The sequence below is a fragment of the Cinclus cinclus genome, chromosome 4 (assembly GCF_963662255.1).
Source record: "Cinclus cinclus chromosome 4, bCinCin1.1, whole genome shotgun sequence".
NCBI classification, from domain to species: domain Eukaryota; kingdom Metazoa; phylum Chordata; class Aves; order Passeriformes; family Cinclidae; genus Cinclus; species Cinclus cinclus.
Window position 1 is genome coordinate 49,232,592 of NC_085049.1, and position 23,622 is coordinate 49,256,213.

Sequence of the window (23,622 nt, forward strand, 5' to 3'; positions counted from 1 at the left end):
TGTTGGGATGTTTCTGGAGTGCTTCCCCTGAATGAGGACAACTGCTCCTATGTCACTTTGATTACAGATTTTTTTTTAAGCATAGAATATCGGTTCCTAAATTACACTTTTCCCTTCTTGACCTTATCCAACTGACTGCACCAGAGTATTAACTTCAATTAGTTAGTCTGTCTGTTAGTCTGTCACACCTACTGAAAAAACTAGTTCACATCTACATTCCCTGTTAGTGTAATCAAAATTAGTATCTTTCTTATAATTTCTGCCTTCCTGCTAACACAAGCTATTTACAAGATAACTACAACAGACTTCTCTGATGATTTTAGTTAAAATACTAGGGAAAAAAGATCTGCTAAATTACACTGCCTGTTCATTAGTCAAGAAAATCAAGTAAAATAGATCTCCAACTAATTTACTTGGAATTGACTCTTATCTAGCTAACGTCTGCTGATCTAGATTTATGAACCCAGAATTGCTTTTGTAATTATAATCATAATTTTATACTCAAATTCTCTGAAAACTTCTCCAGTACTCCCTCCAAGGTTTCTTAGAAATCAGTATTCCCAGACCAGAGACTACTTTGGACAACTGTTTGAGAGCAAGTTATCCGGATATAAAAATTTTGAAATGTTGATCCTTACTGGAGATGAACCAACTCCCTAGAAAAACCTTTTTTTAATGTAAATACTTACACTTGTTTCCACTAGGCAGAAAACAGAAATATTTCTTCAACAGTTACTCCTAATGGCAAATGCTCATCAATGTAGCATAGTAATACCAATATAACCGGAAAGACACAACAACATGACTTATATTATGACTGAATAATTGCTCAAGGAAAAGAATTGCACATTTAAGTCAGATGGTTCCTCCAAATGAAACGTAGCACTTTGCTATGGCCACACTACGAGACCTTTGAACAGAAAACAGTCATTTAAAGTATCCAAACCCACTGTTTGAAACAACCTCCTTATTTCCCACTGTAATGGGCTAACAGCACACCCACTGTTAGTAACTCTGCCTCAAGTGAGACAGGCACACAAGAGGCACAGAACCCAGCAGCAACACTACCAGAGCTGATGACTGACCATAACCCCAAGTCTAAAGCAGTTGGTCCCTTGAGGACCTTCCCTGACAGATAATTGCAGATTCTACTGAAAGCAGGACAGGTCCAACCCCATCTGCAGTGGTCACAGCTCTCAGTCAGAGATGCTGCTGTACACTTCCAGAAGAAAGATCTGAAAACTACTAGTTGATAAGTTTATCTGTGTGCGGAGCCAAGTGTCGGAAATACCGAGGATTTATCTGACTCAGCTGGCTTTGATACATAACTTATTTATAACCGCCTAAAAAAGAGGCAAGAATTGTAATTTTTTTCTTTTTAATCAATCCAATGGTTTGTTTAATTAATTACACTCTGACAGAGCTTTAATTCGTGGTTTTCTTCATATGCTCACCCTCCAGTGAACATCACTCCTGGCAAAGCTGCCCATGCTGAACTTTTAATTATTTAACAGCACAGACTAAACATTTACCTCTATTTGCCACAAAGCACATGCACTGCTACAGTCTATTCTTAAAGACAAAAATTTTAATAGAAGTATTTGTAAAGAATGCCTATTTTGAAACGCAGCATTCAATTGCTTGGTGAAACCCTTTGGCAAGGATATTGTGCATTCCTAGGGGGATTTAAATTAGTTTGCAGCAGAACAAAACCTGGGTTACGGATAGTAACTTGGATACAGTCACACACACACAAAAGAGAACATTCTCACTCCCCCTGATCTTTTTCCTTGAAAAACCACAACCATCAACATGCAAAGTCTGTTTTAATAAGATAACATGGGGGAGTTCTGGGGAAGCAAAAAATACTGATTGCAATATAGTTTCTACACCAAGTCAAACCTGTTTGTACTTCTCAAAACTACTATGCAATACAACTTTGCAAAGTCCTACAATATTTGAAGCTGCTATTTTTAAACTGACATTTGAAAAGACAATTTTACATTAGAGACCAGAATTGTACATCTCAATTTCAAATTCAACTCCTGATGTTTTTCATTATGATTTGAGACATGCTGGCTTAAAATAATTTATTAGTTGTTCATTCAAATCTCACTTTTCTGTTCATCTTATGAGTAAGGCATCAGGATAAAGACAGGCCTTAACATAAAAAAAGAAATTTAAACCAGTCTCATTAAAACAAGGCTTCTCAGCATTCAGTTCCCATCTTCTAGGGAATCTTCATATACATGATAATTAGCTTCCTCAAAGGCTAAGGCCTAAATGTCATTTCTTTGTGTTGTAAATTCTAATTATTCATAGTAAATAAATTAGTGATACTCCTTTATTCCTTAAAGCAATGCAGAAGCTTGAAGTAATCGTACAACTGGCAAAAATTAGGAGTTCCCAAAAAGGGAAGTAAAACTTCATTCTTCACATTCCAGTAGACTTAAAAAGGGCTCCATTAACACTAACAGGGAAAGGGCCAGTGACCTAGAACTTTACTTATGGTCCAAAACTATTAATGAACTCTGAAGAATAAGAAGCAATGGGTATTCAAAACCCCAACTCCTGTGATGTACCAGGAGAATGAATAAGCTGTGCTCTAATTTACTCTGACATGCAGCACATTATGGCTGCAGAAGCAGTATGTTACAACAGACCATCTTTCAGGAGTCACATTCTTGGGAAACAGCCGATTCCCGGGGATTCTCACACGACCTTTAGTTCAATAGCAAAATACTTAAGAAATTAAACTACATATCTTACACAGAAGTCATGAAGAAAGAAAAACGGGGGGGGGGGGGGGGGGGGGAGAAGAACTTGCTCTTTAGCCTTACTTGAGGAGACAACAATAAAACCAAATGGATTTTTGACCACTCCAACACTGTAATTATTACTGAGCTTTATCCCATCTGTAAATTTTAGATTATGGATGTCACAGTTATCCACCAATAGAAGACAATTTGATTATGTCCCTTGAAAAATTCCTTTGAAAAACTGTCAAAAAAAAGACTTTTAAACATCTCTATAGTCAGCTCTTGTTCCCTGGACCATTTTATAGAAAAATCAAAGCATAACATGAACAGTATTAAAATGACAAAATTATTTTGAGCTTTCCTCAGACTTGCTCAGATTTGGGCCCCACAACTAAATCAAGCACTTTATGCACAAGCCAGCTGTTCCACACCATTCTGATTAACAAAGCATGAGAGCTCATTTTTGCATTGCCCATGTACAAGTTAAATATCAGCACAACTAAAGAGTCAAATCAAAATCAAAGGATTTTCCTTCATTTTCAACCTAGGAACAAAGAACCTCATCATCAAAAAGTACATAGCTGAGGATTCATATTGCCCATGAAGGGAAGCTTCAAAAACCCAATAAATTTCATTGGACATACAATTTACAATTTGGTTTTCTGAATGGAAAGCAAGGAAATAAAATATTCTTGAAAACACTAAGTTATTCACAAACAGTAGTATCATTCAGCTTTCAAAACCATCATGCAAAAAAATCCACTATGCAAGACATTCAATCACTAAACATATCTTAAAACTTTTAAAAAGAGCATATATTCTTCTTACAACAGTGGAATAAGTACTTTTTTAAATCAGGACAAAGGCAGCACATAGCTTTTATAAAAACAAGCACTATCAGATGATTAATATATTGGAATTGATTTCAAAAGTTATTCTATTTTTCTACTAGTCAAACATTTAATGCTGTTTTCACATTCAAATTTAAACTATCTGTAACTGGAGAACAGATACATTAGTATGTGCATTCCATAATCCACCAAGACTCCGAGTCTCCCAGATGGTTCTTGTAAGCAATACCAGAATTCTTTAATATACTATAAATATGAGAATATGTATCTATCCAAATCAGCACTATTTTTGTTACTAGAAATACTTCTGGTTGCAGCTAAAATGCTTCTGTTTAAAGAATGAGGAACAACCAAAAACATTTCCTACCTAAAATTATTGCATTGGACATATAATTTGTGGATTCATATTGATTTCATTTTTTGAAAGAACAGTTGAATTAAAGATCCCCATGCTCCTGAAACATCCAGAAAGAAAAGGAGCTGAGAAAAATGTAAACTTTTACTAGCTTCTGAGGAATTTACCTTGAGAAATAGGTAATTCTTTCTTTGTTTCCTATTCCTCAATAAAAAAGAAACAACCCACACTCAATCTGATAAGTGTCTGATGACCAGTAACTCCAGCAAGAGGACCCAACAAAAAGACACTTCTCAGATGTGCTTCAGCACACTTACAAGGACTAAGAAAACCAACAAAAATAATAAGCAATGCTTTATACTCCCTTTACTGTCATTTAAACATGATTAAAGTACAAAATCAGAATAATTTCTGAAAATAGGAAATTAAGTAAATAGCAGGAAAAGAAACTAGAGAGGGTTCTTAGAGCAAGAGCACACAAAAACAGAAGGGCTTGTTCAGCCTGCTAAAGAGGAAGTCAAGGAGCAATTTAATAGCAACCTAGAACTATCTGAAAGTTAGTTACAAAGATGATGGCAGCCAGGCTTTTCTCAGAAGCAGCAGACAAAGCAAAGGGTACAAAATGCATCAACTGGATACTAGGAACAATATTTCAGTAAGAGAGCAGCAGCACAGCACTGGGTCAGGTTACTCAGAAACACTTGGAGAAACACCCTTTAAGGTTTTCAAACCTCAGCAAGACAAAACCAGGCTGTCTTGATCCAGGGCTGCTCAAAGTACTGCTGTGAGACTTCCAAAGGCCTCCTCCAATCAACATTTCTATGCATTTACAGAGCCAGCAGGACTGCTTGATTTGTCTTTCATGCCCTGTCACCCACTTCCCCCAAAGTAGAGATCTCAGGGTACATTTGGCTTTTATTTTTCTTACATTCGGGCAACAATGAGATCAATACTTCCTTTTTGAGATGATTCAGGCAAAATGTTCTGTAAATCAAAGCTCTTTTTAAAGAAGCATTCAGGCACAAGTCCAAAAATGCATCTAAAAAAAATGTGCAGAAACAAACAATTTGGACCCAAAAAAAAAAAAAAAAAAAAAAAAAAAGTCTACACTAACAAATAATCAGATGCATTTGAAAAGTTCTAAAATATGCAAAGGAAAATCTTTTCAAAGCCAAAGCTTATGGTTTTGAAACAGCCAACTAATTCTCTAATATTCATCAAGGGACTGAAGAAAGATGGAAGGTGTAAAATGCACACATTTTTCTGGATAGAAGTACACTTCTTTCTGTAGCATTTGCTAAAATTACCCATGCCCAAAAAGTAAGCTGCCCTATCCAAATTCCTGCCTTCACTGTTCCAACTCTTACTCTACTGGCTACATAAACAGATATACAGTAAAGGCACAATTCAAACCACACACTACTATATCATTAAGACTATATACTGAGCAAAGGTGTTCCAAATGCACCAGATCCAGTAAAGGTCAGCTTCCAGTGGATTTGTGATCTGATAGTTCATTGAAATCAAATCAAAATTGCCAAAATCAGAAATATGTCTCCCTTCCACGAATTTTTTTCTGCTCCTTTTGCTTGCTGCATTCAGTTACACTGCATTTCCTTCTGCTGCATATTAGTTGGATCGCTTCTTTTTTTTGGCCTTTCATTATGGAATTTGTAGCTTTATTATTACAGAGAGCAGCAACTTCCTTGGATTTAAAGAAAAGAAGAAATGGGAGTCATGGATTAAAAACTGCAGAGAAAAACCAACCACAAAAGCCCTGCTCATCTTCTCAAGATAAAAGACAATATGCCTGTTTGTCACATACAGACTCTGCTAATCCTACTCTTTGTGTATTGCTGCATGTATTGTTAAGGGATACACAGGTGTAGCTTTGACTGCATTATAAAGTACTGGAGGATTCCCCATCAAAATCAAGAGGATTCCCCACCCCTTCCCCCTTTGATATAAAAGTGCTATTAGATGAAAACAAGTAAACTTCCTTCCAATAACTATAGTAAGCAATGCCTGTACTGACAAAGGTCATGCTGGAAATTGATATTTGAGCAAAATTAGGAACAAAAGACAAAAATAATTAAATTCTTTTAACAAATCATAGCAGCATAAAATGAAATCAGTAAAGTTTGACTTGGAAATTAGGGCTGCCTTCGAATTAAACCCAAGTTAAAAAAGAACACCCTTTAGTGCATTTCAATTTTATTCAATTCTCAAAACAAACTACACTTAGTCCTCCTACCAGATATTAACATCTGGAAGTGATGTGGTACTGTACATTTCTGGTACAGTACACTACCAGCAGTACAGCACAAGGATTTGCAGCTTCACACCTTTTCCTCTTGCTATTTACTGTCAAGAGAGACAATCAAATGACTTTTTATGGGGAATAAACAGGCAGCTGCCAAATGTCTGAAATGGGTAAACAGCCAAAACAATTCCTTCTACCTCATTACAGGCCCATTTAGGTACCTTGTAGCAAAGGGCACTAAAGCTTAAAACAAAAATTCACAAGTCTTCACTTAGATATGTGGTTCTCTTTCCAAATACTTTAAAACAGTTGAGTGGAAATTGTTCCCTCTTGTCTTTTGTGCAGGTTTTGGCACTGTGCATCATGACATACCCACAACAAGTAAGCTGCTCCAACACATTAGCAGGTTTAAATGTAACGTGACTGTATGGACTGAATTCCTGGCAAGTTCTTTAAGTCCTGGGTCAGTTAATTACAACAGCAGGTATTTACTTATATTTCAACAAGAACTGATTCAACCATCATACTCAAGTTCAACATTACGTAAAAATCAAGGAATTCAATCCAACTGTGTATAAAACACTCTGACTACTAGATTAAATATTTAGAGGACAGGAGTATGTTCTGAATAATAAAAAGAGCCTCCTGGAGATAAATGGCTTTTTACAAATCCACATTTCAAGGACAGCTCCATCTTTTGAAGAGGATTCGTCTTGAAAGTAAAAAGCACTCATCTATGAACTCATTTAAATTATAAGCAGCAAATGCATTTAAGCAGAAAATAAGCACATTCTTGCAAAGCTTCCCAATTAAAAAAAGAAAAAAATACAAAAAACTAAGCAGCCATTATCACACTTCCACAGACTTTGGAAGGTGTTAAAACATTTGACAAAAAGAACAAGCAAAAAAACATCTAAGCAGCAGCTAAAATAGCAGAGAAAATGCTAATTTTGCTCAAAACCAAACCATTCCACAACTAGTAAAACTGGCTTTTTACTTTAAAAGCAAAATACACACAACACGCTTTTTCATCCCAACACCACCAGTACTAAGATCCCATGTAACACATTGTCTGCCCCCAGTGAAGTATATTTAAGTATCTGCAAAATACCCTCCTCCCTCTTGCCACATTCCCTTCTTCCCCTCCTCACTTTTTCAACTAATACTTTCACATTACTGGCCTCACTAAACTCAATCCTGCAAATTCCTGACATTCATGTCTTCTTAATCTGAAACGTAACTTGAGGAGATGGTTAACATTTGACCTTTGCTCTACCTCAGACATACCTGGAGACACAAAAAAGTCTAAGGCATGCAATATGCATTCACAGCCTGAAAGGATGTTTTATATTGAAGTCCCCAGCGCAGTCTTTAAAAACACCAATTCATTTAATAAAAATTTCCCTACAAGCACAGAGCTTTGCATAAACATTACAAACTTGCACCAAGAATGAAGAAATGAAGAAATAAATAAGAAATAAATCCCTAGAAGCATACACCCAGGAGTTATGGGGAAATTAAGAATTAAATAGCTACCATAACTAATTAAAACAGTCAGTCTCATGTAATTAAATTGGATACTACACTAGAGAATGAACAACAATAAATCATACATTGATTACAGAGGTGGACATGGTACCTAACAGGCTGTTAAAATATTAGTCACAAACAAATTACTAAGATAAATAGAAGGTCAGGCCACAAAACAAATCAGAAATAAAGCAACCAGGTATTTTTCTAAATAGAAAATCTACTTGCTTGCTCTAAATGAAACCAAACAAAGGCTCAAAATACCAATACCTCTATCTTCTTTTTTTCCACCTTTAAGATGAAGTTTTAAAACTGAACCTTAAAGATTATTCTAGCTTTTATCCATCCTCCTACTTTCCTTCATTATACACACACACAAAATGACTTCTGAAGATCGCTAGCTAGGCTTTAAATGGGCGTACTTTAAGTGGGACTTTTCATTGTTGCACTTTGGGAAACAGATTTGCCACAAATTAAATACTCTCAGTGATCAATAAGAAATGTTGTATTGGTATAACATGTTTTTACCTTAAATGAACTTGCCAGGCATATGGGCTTTACTTCTTTTCACCTCTTAATTGATGGAGTGTCTGGCGGTGCCAGAATTTTGAGGGAAGAAAGAAAAGAAAGGGTTGGAATACCAGGGATGAACATGATTGCTTAATGAGCCGGTGTCTCTTTGCTAGAATACAGTCCCCATTTGCTGTTATCTCTATGTGCTTCAGGCATTTTGTTTGTCATACAGTTAAGGCATGACTGAACATGCCATTCTGAGACTGTTCTCGTTAAATAAAATCTGAGTCTACAACCGATAAAGGGAATGTCCTCTACAGACATGATGTTCTTTGAAGTAAAAAAGTGAGAAAATGAAGTGATTACTTTTCTTTTGTTCTCAAGAAATTTTCATTTTCAATTACAATTGCATCTTTCAAATGAATTTGTACCAGTAACTGCTAACACATGAAAATACTGACTAGAAAATTCATAATTTTTTCAGGAGTAGAATATTTCAAAGAACATATCTCCATAACTACAAGCCAAGTAAACTGCAAAACCTTTGTTTCTCTTCATGCAAAATAAAAAAGTAGCAGACAGAAGACATTACTTATAGTCCTCTTTGGAAGGGCTGCCTATCACAGAGAAAACATGTCCTTCCTTGGACCTGTAGCTGATTCAAAGCCAAGACCTTTCAAATGAAACCAACTGTACTTACTTTGTTTCAAGCCCAGATGCAGCATTGAATTTGGAGTCTGGTGACTATCCGCAGGCACAAGCATCTGTGACCCGTCACTGGATTCTCCAAGTTTCTTTGTCTGGACAGTCAGCTTCCCATCACACCCAGCACCCTGCCACACATCCCATTCAATGTACCTGGCTCCCCAAGCCAGCACCACTCCCTCTGAGCTCACTTCTTACATCCCATCAACTACAAAGTTCACAGTGTGCTGGCCTACAAATACTTCATACACACAAAGACAGCTAGAAAAATATGGCCCAGGCTAAGTTCCAGATATAAGGCAGTATCTGTGACCCTTGATGGCAACCCCTTTATGGCAGTACACATCCAGTGATATTTTAGGGGATTCAGTCATGATTAATTAGGGCAGCTTCCTAATAAACAGTGTCCAAGTAGAAGAACCATCCCTATACAAAAGAAAAAAATCTGAATTGTGTAAGTCGAATAAAAGTAGATGATAATGGAAAAAAATTCTACTTAAAAACTGTGGAAAAGATATTTTACAGGCCTTTCTTCCTGCTTGCTAGTTAACTTTTGATACTGACCAAATACTAGTCCAGACACAGATCCCAGTTCATACAGTCCTTCCAAGCTTCCACTGGAGCCCTACTATGCAGAACCAATGACTGTGGCAAACAACCAAACAGGGAAGGGAAAAAAAAAAAAAGACTCTTAAGCTTTTGTTTCAGATCTCTATCCTGAATTATTGGTTGCATAAATGCTACAAATTCAGTTTCATAAGGAAATAAAGAGGTTTATTTAAAATTTTAATTTTAAATACTGGCTCATATATATATAACCAAACTAATTTTCACATTTAAGCTTGGATTCACATGAACAAAAATTCTGGTCACCTGTGTTTTAATAATGGCTGTAACATACCTTCCGTTTCATAACTTATAATTAAAAAACATGGACTATAGAACTTGACTGGAACATACTTTTCTTTCTCCCTTCTGGCACTCAAATCCTGCTGCTCTACTTCCTCTTTGTCTTGTGCTCACCTCTTCTTTCCAATACAAGCTCTGTCTATCCCATACTCACTTTGGAGGTGCTATGGAAAATGAAGGGAGAATACAGCCATATAGTCACTGCAGATTTAAAACAGTTAACTCTTATGCAACCCTGCCTGGTTTTTCCCAGTGTTCTTCAAAAAGTTTATCTCAGTCTCCAGATTATGAAAAAATGCAAAAGGCATAAATACCACCTCATATGTAAGTCTGAGCACTGGATACAACATGCATTCAAGAGACAAAAAAAGTAAAACAAAATTAAGATAAAAATAAACCAATCAACAGCAGAATAGAAAAGCACCTTTGTTTAGTGAGCTGCTTTTTATTTATCATGTTCATCAGCTCTCTCCAGACACACCAATAAAATTGTCTCTTCTAAACTATGTTTATAGTTGGCTATCTTTCCTTATCATCTGCTTTTATAAATGTCAGGACATTTGCCATCTTTGTTGAAGTTCTGTAACATATTGCAGGATAGACACATCTTGAATTTATCCTTCATTTTAGCCTTTTCTTGTTATTTACTCTAACTTCAGTAAATCTACTAAATTGCTCCTCAGTTTCTGCCTCAGGCTAAAAAATCCAAGCATATTTAAAGAAAGATTTTTACAGGTAGATTTTAAAGGGACAGAAACCATTCCATTCTGCTCAAGTGATACAAAAACTATTCTTTTTAATATTGCTCCTTCCAAACTGAGATCTGATACACAGACCTCAAGGCCATGCATCAGTGCACATGCACTTATGCAATGTAGTGGCAAGCCCACCAAACACTCTGAGAAGTGAGAAGCAATGCTGGCATCCAAAGGTCTGAGAGTCAGCTTGAACATCACTGTATCACATTCTGCATTATTTCCAGATGGATTCAGGTAAGGTCATCATGATTTATTAATCACAAGTTGAGCAGTGCACGAGCACCATCCTGGTCCTTCCACATTGATTCAAGGAAGATCTCAAAACAGAAAAACAGCTATCCTCAACCTAAATTAATAAGCTGTAGCAGCTAAATATAAAGCTGTAGGGATGCTTACACTCATCATAATGGAATAGATATTAACTGATAGCTTGCACAATGTAGGTGATCCAGGCTTCAGATCTCATTTTCCAGTCTCTCTGCTCAGGCCAGCAGTAAGTGATGAAAACTTTAGAACATAAAAACATACAAACAACTTCCAGTTAATTCTAAATAAATAGACCACAAAAAAAATTAAGAAAAAATCAAAAAGGGAAGCAGAGTGGTAGCTGGGAATATGTCACATGTGCAAAAATACATCAATATTCCCATTTCCAAATTCTTGGTTTGATTCTCAAACATTCCTGCATCTCAAAAAATGTAATATGCTATGAGAAGTGTTCTTTTGTACTGAGCTGCTTAGCAACATCTGCATTCAAATAGCCTCTGGGTAACTTTGACAAAAACTGATTTGACATCTAACAAGCCCCATTTTTTTTAAATGAAAGGAAAAAGCAAGCCCACAAATGGGATATATTAAAACACCCATTTATGTTTTAGAGTAAAGAAGATTGTCAGATAAGGAGATGCTCCTCAGTTTCTGCCTCAGGCTAAAAATAACTCCTATATTTTGCTGTAGAAGTCAACTGCCTGAGGTGCAGTATTTCACACAAGGTAATTACAATGCACATCATCTTCAAGAGGATACAAAGTATCTTTATGTGCACTCACTGTACAGGTTTTTATAACTTTTAGCAGATTTCTATTTTCACAGAATTACCTTTAGGGTTTCTATCTCTTTCTAGCCATCAAGAAGTACTACAGACTTTGTCCTTTTACAAACAAGAGTAGAGAAACAGGCTATATAGGAAATTCTTTGACAAATGGGTTAGGACAAATGAAATTCTAGCTACGCCATTCAGAAGTGTTTGAATGCAGGTACCTAAATATTTGGTTGTCAAGTGTGGGTCCCTAATTTAACTGTTGAAATTGCTCAAAGTGCCCAATTCCAACATACTTCACTGGAATGCTTTACCAGAGTACTTAACACACCAAATACATGCTTCTTAAACATTCAGCTGTAGAATTCAAAATCCAAAAAAACTACTACATTTCTGAGATTACTACAGTCTTTACTACCTTTGTGAAAGAAACTTGACCATTTTCTAGGTCCAAACGTCTTGAAAAACAATGACAAATCATTAACTAATCATTTAAGCTCCAAACACATCCTTTACCTCTTCTCAGCATAATACAGCAAAAATAAATGCAATTTAAAATACAAAAAAAAAAAAAGTGGACCATCTCAGTTCATCATATCTTTACCTATTTTTCTAAAAGAATAAAACCAAAGGACTGCTCTTTCAAATGTCTCTACATTCAGTTTTTAAATCTTTCGGCATTTCTCAGCATTTTGCAGATGTTTTCAGCTTTTGTCTAATTGAAATGACAATGTCATACAATCATCCTTTGAAGTACCACATTACAGACACACACACAAAACCATTCATCTTGGAGTTAGTGCATTCATTTAAAGAGAATTTTTTACAAAAGGACCTTTTATAGGAAGGAAAAAGAGATAACCCTAAATATGGCTGTGTAACAGACAGAAATTAAACTTATTTAGCACAGGTCTAAACCACAATTTTCTACAGGACCAAGCACTTTCATGCTCCACTCCAATTTCCACATTCCAAAACACCTGGATCTTTACTCAAAATAGATCTTACTCAAAACTATTCCTCAAAAGAAAACAAACTACAAACAAATAAAGATAAGCTTTTGGCTTTGTGTTCTAGAGGCACTGTAGCAGCTACCAGCTTCAGAAAAAAATACAAATCATTAAATAGTACCTGCAAAAAGGTAATAGTTACAAAACTAATACAAAGAACAGAGCACTCATGCATGGAATCTTTGTGGGGTTTCAGGCTGGTTTCCTACATTCTGAAGAGCACATACATACAAGACAAAATGAGGAGAGTTGATCAGTTTACAGAGTGTAAGGTACTGCTAAGTACTGTTTTCTGACCAGAGATCAGTATGACTTTAGATATCAGACTTGTTGGAAACATGAAGTCACAATCCTATTTCAGATTAGATTTAGTCTATAAATTAATAAGCCTCATCACCATGAATAAAAAAAAAATATACGCACTCCATCTCAGTCTGTGAGTAACAGTCTGGGACACAAGACTACAAGCACAACCACTGCCAAACTTCAAACAAATAAGGCTAATAAGGCAGTGGCATAGTTCTGGCTGGGCAAAGCACTGCTTTGATCAGTATTAATAATAATTCCTAGTTCAATCCGCAAAGACAAAATGTATGTTCATGGAAGAAACTGAAATTATACTTCACAGAATGACTAGGTTGGAAGAGACCTTCAAGATCATCAAGTCCAACCCATGCCCTAACAACTCAACTGGACTATAGCACCAAGTGCCACAACCAGTCTTTTTTAAACATATCCAGGGATGGTGACTCCACCACCTCCCTGGGCAGACTTTATCACTCACTCAGTGAAAACAGTTTTCCTTATATCTAACCTGTATCTCCCCTGGCACAGCTTGAGACTGTGTCCTCTCGTTCTGTCAGTTGTTGCCTGGTGAGAGAGACCAACCCCCACCAGGCTGCAAACACCTTCCAGGAAGCTGTAGAGAATGATAAGGTCACCCCTGAGTCTCATTTTCTTCATATCACTGATTATTGTTCATTGCATCCCGGAAGAAGTATACAGATTAAATTTGTTCTAAGAGGAGACTAAAAGTTTCTAGAGCTCTTTTGAAATGGCTGTTCATCCTATATAGTTGGTTTAAGACTTTTTTGGTTCACTTTGTTTAATAATCTGAGTCAGAGTACCAGAATATTAATTAGCTCCTAAACTCTGCAATAAAGGTCATCTTTCAGAAGATCAACAACCTTGAGGAATATATATATATATTGGGGGAAAAAAGGTTGCAGAGAAAACCATACAGGAGTTTACAAATATATAATGAATGCAAACTAGATATAGTTTTAAAAACTCCATACAAACTTGTATGGAAGTAATCAACAGTGGCCCTTCTAACTTGCCCTCGACCAGGACCCCCAGGTACTTTTCCACAGGGCTGATCTCCAGTGTTACGTTCCCCAGTTTTTCTGTACATCCAGGGTTGCCTCATCCCAGGTGCAGAATCCAGCACTTAAAATTTTTAAACTTCATAGGGTTGGTGATTGCCCAGCCTTTTTATTTGTCAAAGTCCCTCTACCTTTATGGCAATCAACAGCTCCTCTCAACTTAGTGCCATCAGCAACCTTACTTAGCATTCCTTTGAATCCTGTGTCCAAGTCACTTATGTTTAAGAGCACAGGACCAAGGATGAAGCCCTGCAGAGCCCCTCTAGTGACAGGTCACCAGCCTAATGTAACCCCATTCACCATAACCCCTTGCTCACAGCTGCTCACCCACCGTGTGACATGTTTATCCAGCTGTGTGCTGGACATTTTGTCCAGGAGGATCCTGTGACAGACATTATCAAAAGCTTTACCGAAATCCAAAAAGATCACAACTGGCATCCACTGATCAACTGGGGAGTCACCTTGTCAAAAAAAAGAAATTAAATTTGGCAAGCAGGATTTGCCCCTCATGAACCTGTGCTGGCTGTGACACGACTACATTGTCCTTCAGGTGTTTCTCAATAACTCCCAACATAATCCTCTCGGTAATTCTACCAGGAACTGAAGCAAGACTGAGAGATCTCTGATTACCCTGGCCCTTCTGGAAAATTGAGGCATTTCTCAAGTTCCAGTCACCTGGGACATTTTCAGACTCTTGAGACCATTCAAGAAACATTGAGAGAGAACTTGTGATGACATCAACCAGCTCTTTGATTACCCTTGGATGAAACCCATCAGGTCTCACAGACTTTGAGGGATTCAGCTGGAGAAGCAAATCCTGTACAAGACTGGGGTTCATGGGGAGTTTCTCATTCTCACAGTCATGGTTCTCCAGCTCAGGGCACTGGGACTCCAAGAGGCCACCACCAGTGTTGAAGACTGAATGTCTCTTAAATGCCTCTTCTCTGTCTACGTTCAGTTTGTGAGGTGACCATCCTCATCACGTGTATGATTTCTGCACTGTCTTTTGCTATTACCATATTTTTTAAAGCCCTTTTTACTGTCTCCCACAGTTCTGGCCAGCTTCAATTCTGACTTAGCTTTAGCTACACTGATTTTCTCCTCACAGAGGTGAAACAGTATCTTTGTAATCATCCATGATTACATGTGTCCATGAACATTGCTTCCACTGGACATAAACTTTCCTTTTTGCCTTAGCTGCAGAAGATCCCTTCTCAGACAAGTTAGCCTTTTTTGTCTCACAGGTTTGACTTCCAACATTTCCAAATTACCTGCTTAGAAGGTGGTACTTAAGTGACAAGCACTGTTAGACCACAGCACCTTCAAAAGCATCTTCCCAAGGGACCTTACTCACCAATTCCCTGAGCAGCCTGAAGTCTCCTCTCCTCACGACCATTTTAAACTTGATTGCTTCATGGTCACTCTGGCCAAGACAACCACCTCACTCTACTCACAAGCCCCTCTCTGATGAAGATAACAAATCAAGAAGTGCACATTTCCTAGTCAATTCCCTTAGCATGTGTATCAAGAATTTACCATCCAGGCGTTCTAGAAATCTTCTGGACCTGTTTGTACCAGCTATGTGGTGCTCCCAGTTAACATCTAGCAAGTTGAGGTCCTCCCCGAAGAACGAGGGTGACTGATTTATAGATATCCCTTAGCTCCTTAAAGGATAATTCATCAGTGCTGTAATCCTGGCTGGGCCACCTACAAAAGACTTCCATAATGGGGTTTGTCCCTTAATCCTTACTCAGTAGCTCTCAACTGTGCCATTGCCAACTCCAAGCTCCGTACATTCCGGCCCCTCTATTAACTACACCACCTCTTCACCTCACCTTCCCTGCCTGAGCTCTCCTGAAGAGCCTGTAATTGTCCATTGTAACACAGCAGTCAATCACAGGACTCATCCCACCAGGTTTCACTTACGCCAATGATGTCACATCACTAGGACTAAGGAAGCTCCTCCTGCTTGCTCCTCTTGCTATATGCATCAACATAGGAATGTTTCAAGTGCAGTTCATAGCAGCCAACACCTCGTGGGGATGACTGAAGGACCTCATGAGCGCTCAGTCCATCAGATTTTGCCAAGCAATTCCACTGGTTACCACAGGCAAACCTGGTTTTCTCCCAGGCTTGCCAGTCATAAGCAATGGGATGGGCACACAAGACTTGGAAGCCACTTGGGCACACACTACGATTTAGAAGCTGCTACATGGATTCTGGGATTGAAAGTTTTCCAGATTTTTAAGTTTATTAAAAACTTAGCAGTGATTGTTTTTTTTTTTGGCCAAATAACTTCCAGTACCTAGTTATGTCAGGATATTAAAGCATACTGTTAAACAAAACAAAACTTTAGAAAAATTAGGATAAGCTTATCATGTGCTAAAAAAAAAAAAAAAAAAAAAAAAACTGGAAAGAAGGAAATACGCCCTTTGAACAAGTATTGTCAGGAGACTTGGTCAAAATCAGAATTCACAAAGGTATTAACAGCAAAACAAACAATCTCAATACAATCCTTTTATCAGAACCTGAAAATGCTTGTATTCACCCTGCCACATCTGAAGAAAGAAACATAAATGGAATCCTAATAAAATGTGTTCACTTGACAAAGCCAGCAGAATGGTCTAACCTATCATGAATGGTTGTCCAGGTCAACTAAATGTATTTCAGACTTCCATTATAACACTACTGCATGATTGTTAAGGGTATCAGTCAGATGCAGGGGTTTTCTCTAGTACTTTGAACAACCACTTATTGAGGCTCTTTTTTCCCCAACACAAGCAAAAATAAACAAGTCATTTCACAATACAACAGATGTTAAACAACGGAAAGACACTACCTCATTAATCTCAAGATATAATATAAAGACACTTTAATCCTCAGGTAGGGAATCATTAAGAAAGATAATACTAAAGGCAATCTTCTAATCAAAAGATCTCAACAGCTAGCATAGGATTCCCCTCCTCTCTCTAAGTTCCAGCCCTTCAGAGAAGGATTTCAATTCCTTTACTACACACACAGTATGCTATGCCTGACACACGTAGCACCTTTTCTTTACGTTTTTCCAACTGGAAGACAGCAACTTTGTCAGTCTCCTCAACTGAGTACACTGGACTTCTCTAGTAGCAGGAACTCCTTCCCCACAGAAAGCACTCACTGCTCTGCCAACTTCCAAGGCTGTTGTTCAGTACGACACCTACCAGGCACCACATATTCAGTGCCTTCTATACACACAGGCATACTCCTGACAGGAAGCCATCAGTGACATTGCACGAAGTTATATCCTTACTGCTGCTCATATGAAAGAAATGAACACAGACTGGCTGAACATCCTTTGCAGAGTCCATATTTGAATCACTTCTACCTTTCACGCGAATATTTCCCACAAACAGGTCAGGAGACTGCTGTGTCTCGGGTCTGGCAGCCTCAAGTAAAAAATACAAACATCAGTGTTCCTTACACCTTTTAAAACCATTCCTCACCCTGTTATTAACAAAAGAACACTTCCCAACTTAAATTACTTCCATCTGGTTAAGTAAAAATGTAAACTTTATCTATACCGCACACATTACATAAAACCCAGCTATATAACTGTCCTTCCCAAATGAACCAAGATTTGGATTACATATATACCTTTCTTTAAAAAGCAACCACAAAAATACTTGTTAATCTCCTTTTTAGAATTCAGAAAAAAACTTACTCAGCTATACCAGCATAATCCTCAAATGTAAAGTTACAGAAGTAAAGCTGCAGTTTCACCAGTGCAGATTGGTTTGCTTGGACTCGGGCATAATTATTATAATAATACAAAACATAACTCTCACCCTAAAAGTTGATCCTCACAAAGCAGTGTCAGTGAATAATGGGACCTCTGTGTTTCTTAAACAGGCACTAGCACAACTGCAAATGAGAAAAATGCTGCAAGTAAATGCAACACCTGCATCAAGTGAGTACCTGCAAATTAAGAAACATTCCAAACATAATTAAAAATAGTTATTTACTATTTAAGGGAGGAAACATACACAGTAATGATAATTGTGTATAATTCAGTTACCTTTTACAACCTGAAGAATTATGAATCAACAAAACCCAAGTCCCACAGCATTTAATATTTAGAGCAAATCCAATTTTCAAGAAATTACTTCACGATCACTGAAAGGAAAAACACTGTGTTTTTGAACCCATTTTCAAAAGTCACCATTACTTAGGTAAGTACCAGTGCTAAGGTGGCAAAAACCAGCCTTTACTTTTATCATGGTGGTCTCTAAATACAAATAATTGTCAACTTCCAACCTGTCACCGTCTGTTTTCAGTTTCCACTACAGTTTCTGTCCTCCACCAACATCTATACAAATTCACTTAAGTCACAAAATTCTTTAAGAACTGGCCCTATTACCTTCCCATTGAACAGGAGAGAAATTAATCATTAATGAGTAATCTTCTAACATTTTTCATGCCTATTTCAAGATAACTGAGACAACACAAATTTTTCTTATCCTGCCACCTTTCCGATCAATAAATTCTCCAGCTGCAATACAAATGAAAAAATCCTACCTCTTTGGGGCAAAAGCTATTTTTGCATTCAGTTTTGGGCAGAGCTTTTAGGTACTTTGTATCTTCTAGGAGTGCAATTTTTCAAGAGGTACCTATTTTCATTTCAAAGGATCTTACTGGTCTCCACCACAGTGGCATGATGATCATAAAAGGGAGATATTTAGCATAAAATGTCTACTTCGTTCTTAGAAAAAATATTTTCTTGAAAAATAAGACAATGAATCACCCAGCAAAACTCTAAAATAACATTTCCTGAGAAGTAATTTAAAAGCATACACCATAAAGAGCAACAAGTGGTAAAACTCAGTATGCACTACTATCAAGTCACTACGGACCGCACAGTAAAGCTATGCCTAGCATCTAGTGAGAAAGGCAGCAAGAAACTGGAGGGTTGCAGATAACCCCAACAAGCCATCACCTACATCACAGCCTTCTTTTGTCTGAGAATTTCAGCTGACCAGGTTGAATCAATACTTTAAAACATTTTCTCATGACTACAGAGCTGTATGAAAGACATGACAAGTAAATAGTCTGCAAAGCATTAACCGGTAAGTAGGTACTCAATTTGACACTGGAGATTGTTTTTGAAGCTGTTCACTACCAGGAATGAACTAGTGTTCCCTAGCTAAACAATTCTTAGGAATGCATGTGGCAATGAACAAAACATTTAAGAGAGGTGAAATACTGAAAAGAGATAGCTCTGCATAACTATATGCTGGTAAAAAATGCAGGACTTGCTAGTAGCAACCTCCCCTATTAACACCTTGTACAACAGTTATCTACAGTTATTAAAATTTGACCCCAAAAATGTGATTAAATGCTTAATTGCTAGTTATAGAAGCAATTAGTATAAAGATACAAGAAGTTTCCAAGAAGTGACAACACGTGGTGACACTCAGCAAAATTTAGGCACTCAAAAGTTTAGGAAGCAGGCAAGAACTCGTTTCTCAATGCCTAAATATGTTACCCTTAAAAATTCAAACACAGGATTCTAATGGCTGCTGAGCAAGGAATGTGTTTTCCTGGAAAGCAAGACATATTTTGAGTAATACTTTAACAAAACAAACAAACATAAACGCCAACCATCACCAAACTACTAAACCCCAAACCACACAACTCAAAAACGACCACAGGAACAGTAGTTCAAAAAACTAGTTCAAATAACTAGGAGGATAGCCTCAAAGAGGAAAAAGAAACCCACTGCTCAAAACCAACCAACCCAAAAAAACTACAACTAGGGACAGGGTACACAACAGAGACCCCTAAAATATCATCATGTCATACAACCCCTGCTGCAATGCACAAAGCCATTACTGACTGGGCTAGAACTAGTTCACTTAGAGAAGTAAAGATGCAGCATTCTAAGGTTCCTATAAAAGGCACAAGGGGCAGGTATTTAAGGGGAGGTCCATGAAAAACAAACAAGGTACAGTCTATGAGGCTTACACACTCCGAAAAACCTAAAAGAACTCTCTTGTATTCCACACTTTACAAAACAATTATACTGAAGACCTATGCCAAAACACTTCACCTCAAACTAAAGAGTATGCAAGTAATTGTTCTCAAAAAGAAAGTTATAAAGATTTCTGCTGTTCCTGAAACTCATTTCTCAACCTTCCAAGACCACCTCTTTTTCTATAAAAATATGGTGATCACCATTACTAGTGCAAAACTGTAGACAGAAAGTCAACTCTGTTGAAAGTTTCCTATGGCCTTTCTTATTAACTGCAAAACAAGCTAAAAGCTTAGTTATCATTCTTCTGAATTCCTCTAGGAGTATTACAAATCAATGCCAGATTTTTATACTGGTAGCAAACCGCAGAGGACAGCGGTGTTGGCTGATAAAAATATCTTCCTCTGCCTGAAAAAAAATGCTCCTTAAACCACTACATTTTTTCCAGTGCAGAAAATTCTTCTGGATTCCGAAGTGAATCATACTTACACCTGAACATCTATTCCAACCTGATAAATCAATTTTCTCTTATTACTATAGTTTTGTTGGTTTTGACCATACTTTAAAAGGCACGTGTCTCAGTTTCATCCTCCAAAAGTTTTGAACTTACTCTCTGTCGACAAGAAGCTGAAAAAAAAAATAAAAAAGAAAAAGGGAAAAAAAAAAAAACAAACCACAAGTTATGACAGGTCTAATTTATTTAGGATTAATGCCACCTCATCTGCCCGTCGCTCGGGACGCCGCCCCGCCCCGACCCCCGCGCGGTCCGTCCGCCGGGCGCGGCCCACGGACCCCGGGCACGGGCGGGAGCGCTCGGCAGCAGCACCGGGGGAAGCGCCCGGCGCCCCCAGCGGCCGCCGCGTCCCCCCGTCCCCGCTCACCTCGGCGGCCGGGATGTTCACCACACCTGTCGACCTCCTCTTCTCCCTCAGCTTCCTCTTCTCGATCTGCCCCTTCCCCTTCCTGGCGCTGGGGCCCGAGCTCTTTCCCTTGGCGAGCAGCTTCTCCTCGCCCTCGGGGGAGCCCGGCGCGGCGGCGGGCTCGGCCCCGCGGCTGCCGGCGAGGGCCGGTGCCGGTTCCTTGGCGGGGGCGCCGCGGCCCAGAGCGGCGCTGGCGAGGCTGAGGCAATTCAGCGCCCCGCCGGCGGGGGGCGCCGCGCGGTCGGGGGGCAGGTTGTTGTTGTTGTTGTTCAGCTCGGCGGAGGGGCCGCCCCCCGCAGGACGGGGCTCTCCCCCCCCCGGTGCGCCCGGGGCCGGCGGCGCCTGCTTCGCCCGCATCTTCTCCCGCTTGGCTTTCCATTCCTCCAGAAAGTCCGTGGTGCTGCCCCCGGCGCTGCGGTAGCCTCCAGTCGCCATGTTCCCGGCGCGCTGGACGGCGAGAGCGCCCCACCAGCACCGCTGCCGCCGCCCGCCCCGAGGCGGCTCTGCCGCCGCCCGGAGAGGAGAGGTCCCGGCGGGTCTGGCGGGAGAGACGAGGGCGGGAGAGTCGGGGGCGGGGAGAGAGGCTCGGAGAAGCACAAACACCCTGGAGAGAAACAAAGGGGGGACGTGAGCCGTCCCGCCGCCTCGCGAGCTCCCCGGGAAGCCCCCGGCCCCAGGGACCGGGTCTCCATCACCGCCCGCCCGGCTCCCACGGCTCGGACCGCGCCGCCCGGCCCCGGCGCGGCGCCCCTCGCTCCCCGGGGCCGCCCGGCGGTACCCGACTCTTCCGCCCGCCCGCCCGCCCGCTCGCTCGCTGCGTCCACGACGGCCGCGCAGCGCCGTCCCTCGCCCCGGGCCATCGGGTGCCATGCCCCCGAAGCCGGTGCCGTGCCCCCGCCGCCCGCTTGCCTGTCCGGGGAGCCGCGTTCCCGCGCACAGCAGGGCGGGGCGAGCGGCGGCCGGAGCTCACCTCCCGCCCGGCGTGGCCGCGGCTCGGGCGCTGCACAGCGCCGGCGGCACCAGGTGAGCGGGCACCGCCTCCCGCCGTCCCGGAAGGAGCGGCGCGGCCCCGAGCCTTCCCGAGCTCCCTCCCCTTTCCCCATCGCGGCGCGGACACAGCCGAAGCCAGGGCGGAAACTGCCGAGATGGCCTCGACAATGGGGTGAGGGCGGGGACGCCCCGCCCGGCCCGGTGCGCGCCGCGACCCGACCGCGCCGGCTGCCGGCCCGCAGGGGTGCCCTGGCACCTGCCCCGGGCAGCGTCGGCGCGGGAGCGGACACGGACCTCGGCGCTCCCGACGAGCGGCAGCGAGGGCTGGAGAGGGCGGGGGGCGCCGCGGCAGGAGCGGAGCGGGGATGAGCGGGCCGGGACGCCGCCGGCCCCGGCCGCGCTCCCCTTCCCCGAGGGCTTTAACGGGCGGCGGGCGGGGGCTGCGGGAGCCCCGCCAGGAGAGGCCGGAGAAGGCGGTCTTGTGTCACACCCCTCCGCGGGGGCTTCGCCAAACCCGCCCCGCACCTGCCGCAAAGCCTCGGCTGAAGGGCCCGACGGTGCGGCCGCCTTTCGCCGGGCAGGTGCCGGGCTCGGCCCTGGGGCGGGGCGGTTCCCCGGCACCGCCGGCCGCTGTCACCGAGGAACCGCGTGCGGAGCCCGGCGCGGTCAGCCCGCGGCTCCCCTGTCATCAGCGACACCGCTGGGGCCGGGACACGGTGGGAAAGAGCCCGAGGTCAGCGGCTCCCGCGGCTGAATGACTTCCTCTGGAGCTGCGCCGGTGCTGGGCAGGCTGCTGCTAGCCGGGTGGAAGTTCACTCCCGCGGGCGGAAGGTTGGGAAAGATCCTGTGTTTTCCTGACACAAGAAGCCAAGATTCAAGGGGTTTCCGCCAGTCGTGCTGCAAAGACTTGACAGATGTCTCGTTAATAAATAATAGCAGCCCTCAGTGGGGAAACCTGACTGGGTTAAATGCTGGGAAAAACGAACATGCAGGGACCGTGGTGGAAGCATGTGCTGTCTGTTGAACAGTTTGTGTGATAAGCAGGTGATAAGCACCCTGGAAACTGATAGTGGTAGTTTTAAAAATCACAGCTTTCAATAGCCTTGTGGCTTGGTTAATCCTGCTTTATAAGTGGTATGCTGAGGGAAAAGAGTGTATCCGTGCCACCTTTCCAGCTGGCTCAGGACAAGATACGAGCTTATATCAGCCAGAGGAAATCCATATAGCCTGGGCTTACCTAGCTGAGAGCACAAAACTTTTTCCATCCCCTTTTCTCCCCTTTTCAGATTCAGTCCTGAATTTGTCCACGAAGTTAATAAAATTCAGTAGTACTTCAGAAGATCAACTTTGCAAGGATTTTTGGTTAATTTTTACAGAAAAAAGAAAAAATATATATATGGGTGTTAGGGATAAAAGTATCTAGCAAAATGGAGCTCCAAATACCTACTCTCTGTACAATGTAAATAACAGGACTAATCCATGCAGCCACTTGTGCCTTAAATAAGTGTCTACCACATTCTCTTTCACAGCAGTGGGCAGAGTCTCATCCTGCCAACCTTCTCTGCCCTTCTGGTGATCATTCATTTACTTGGACTTTTCCCTGAACTCACATCAGATTTCTGCTCTGG

At 40.9% G+C, this 23,622-nt stretch overlaps 1 protein-coding gene across 1 annotated transcript in view; it reads right to left on the reverse strand.

The window, feature by feature from the left end:
• Positions 1–21,439, reverse strand: part of PAWR (pro-apoptotic WT1 regulator) — a 65,110-nt gene extending 43,671 nt beyond the window's left edge. Inside the window, exon 1 of the mRNA XM_062491225.1 lies at positions 20,966–21,439. Coding sequence (XP_062347209.1) covers positions 20,966–21,439 — 474 coding nt within the window. The remainder of the gene's footprint in view (positions 1–20,965) is intronic.
• Between the last annotated feature and the right edge of the window lie 2,183 nt (positions 21,440–23,622).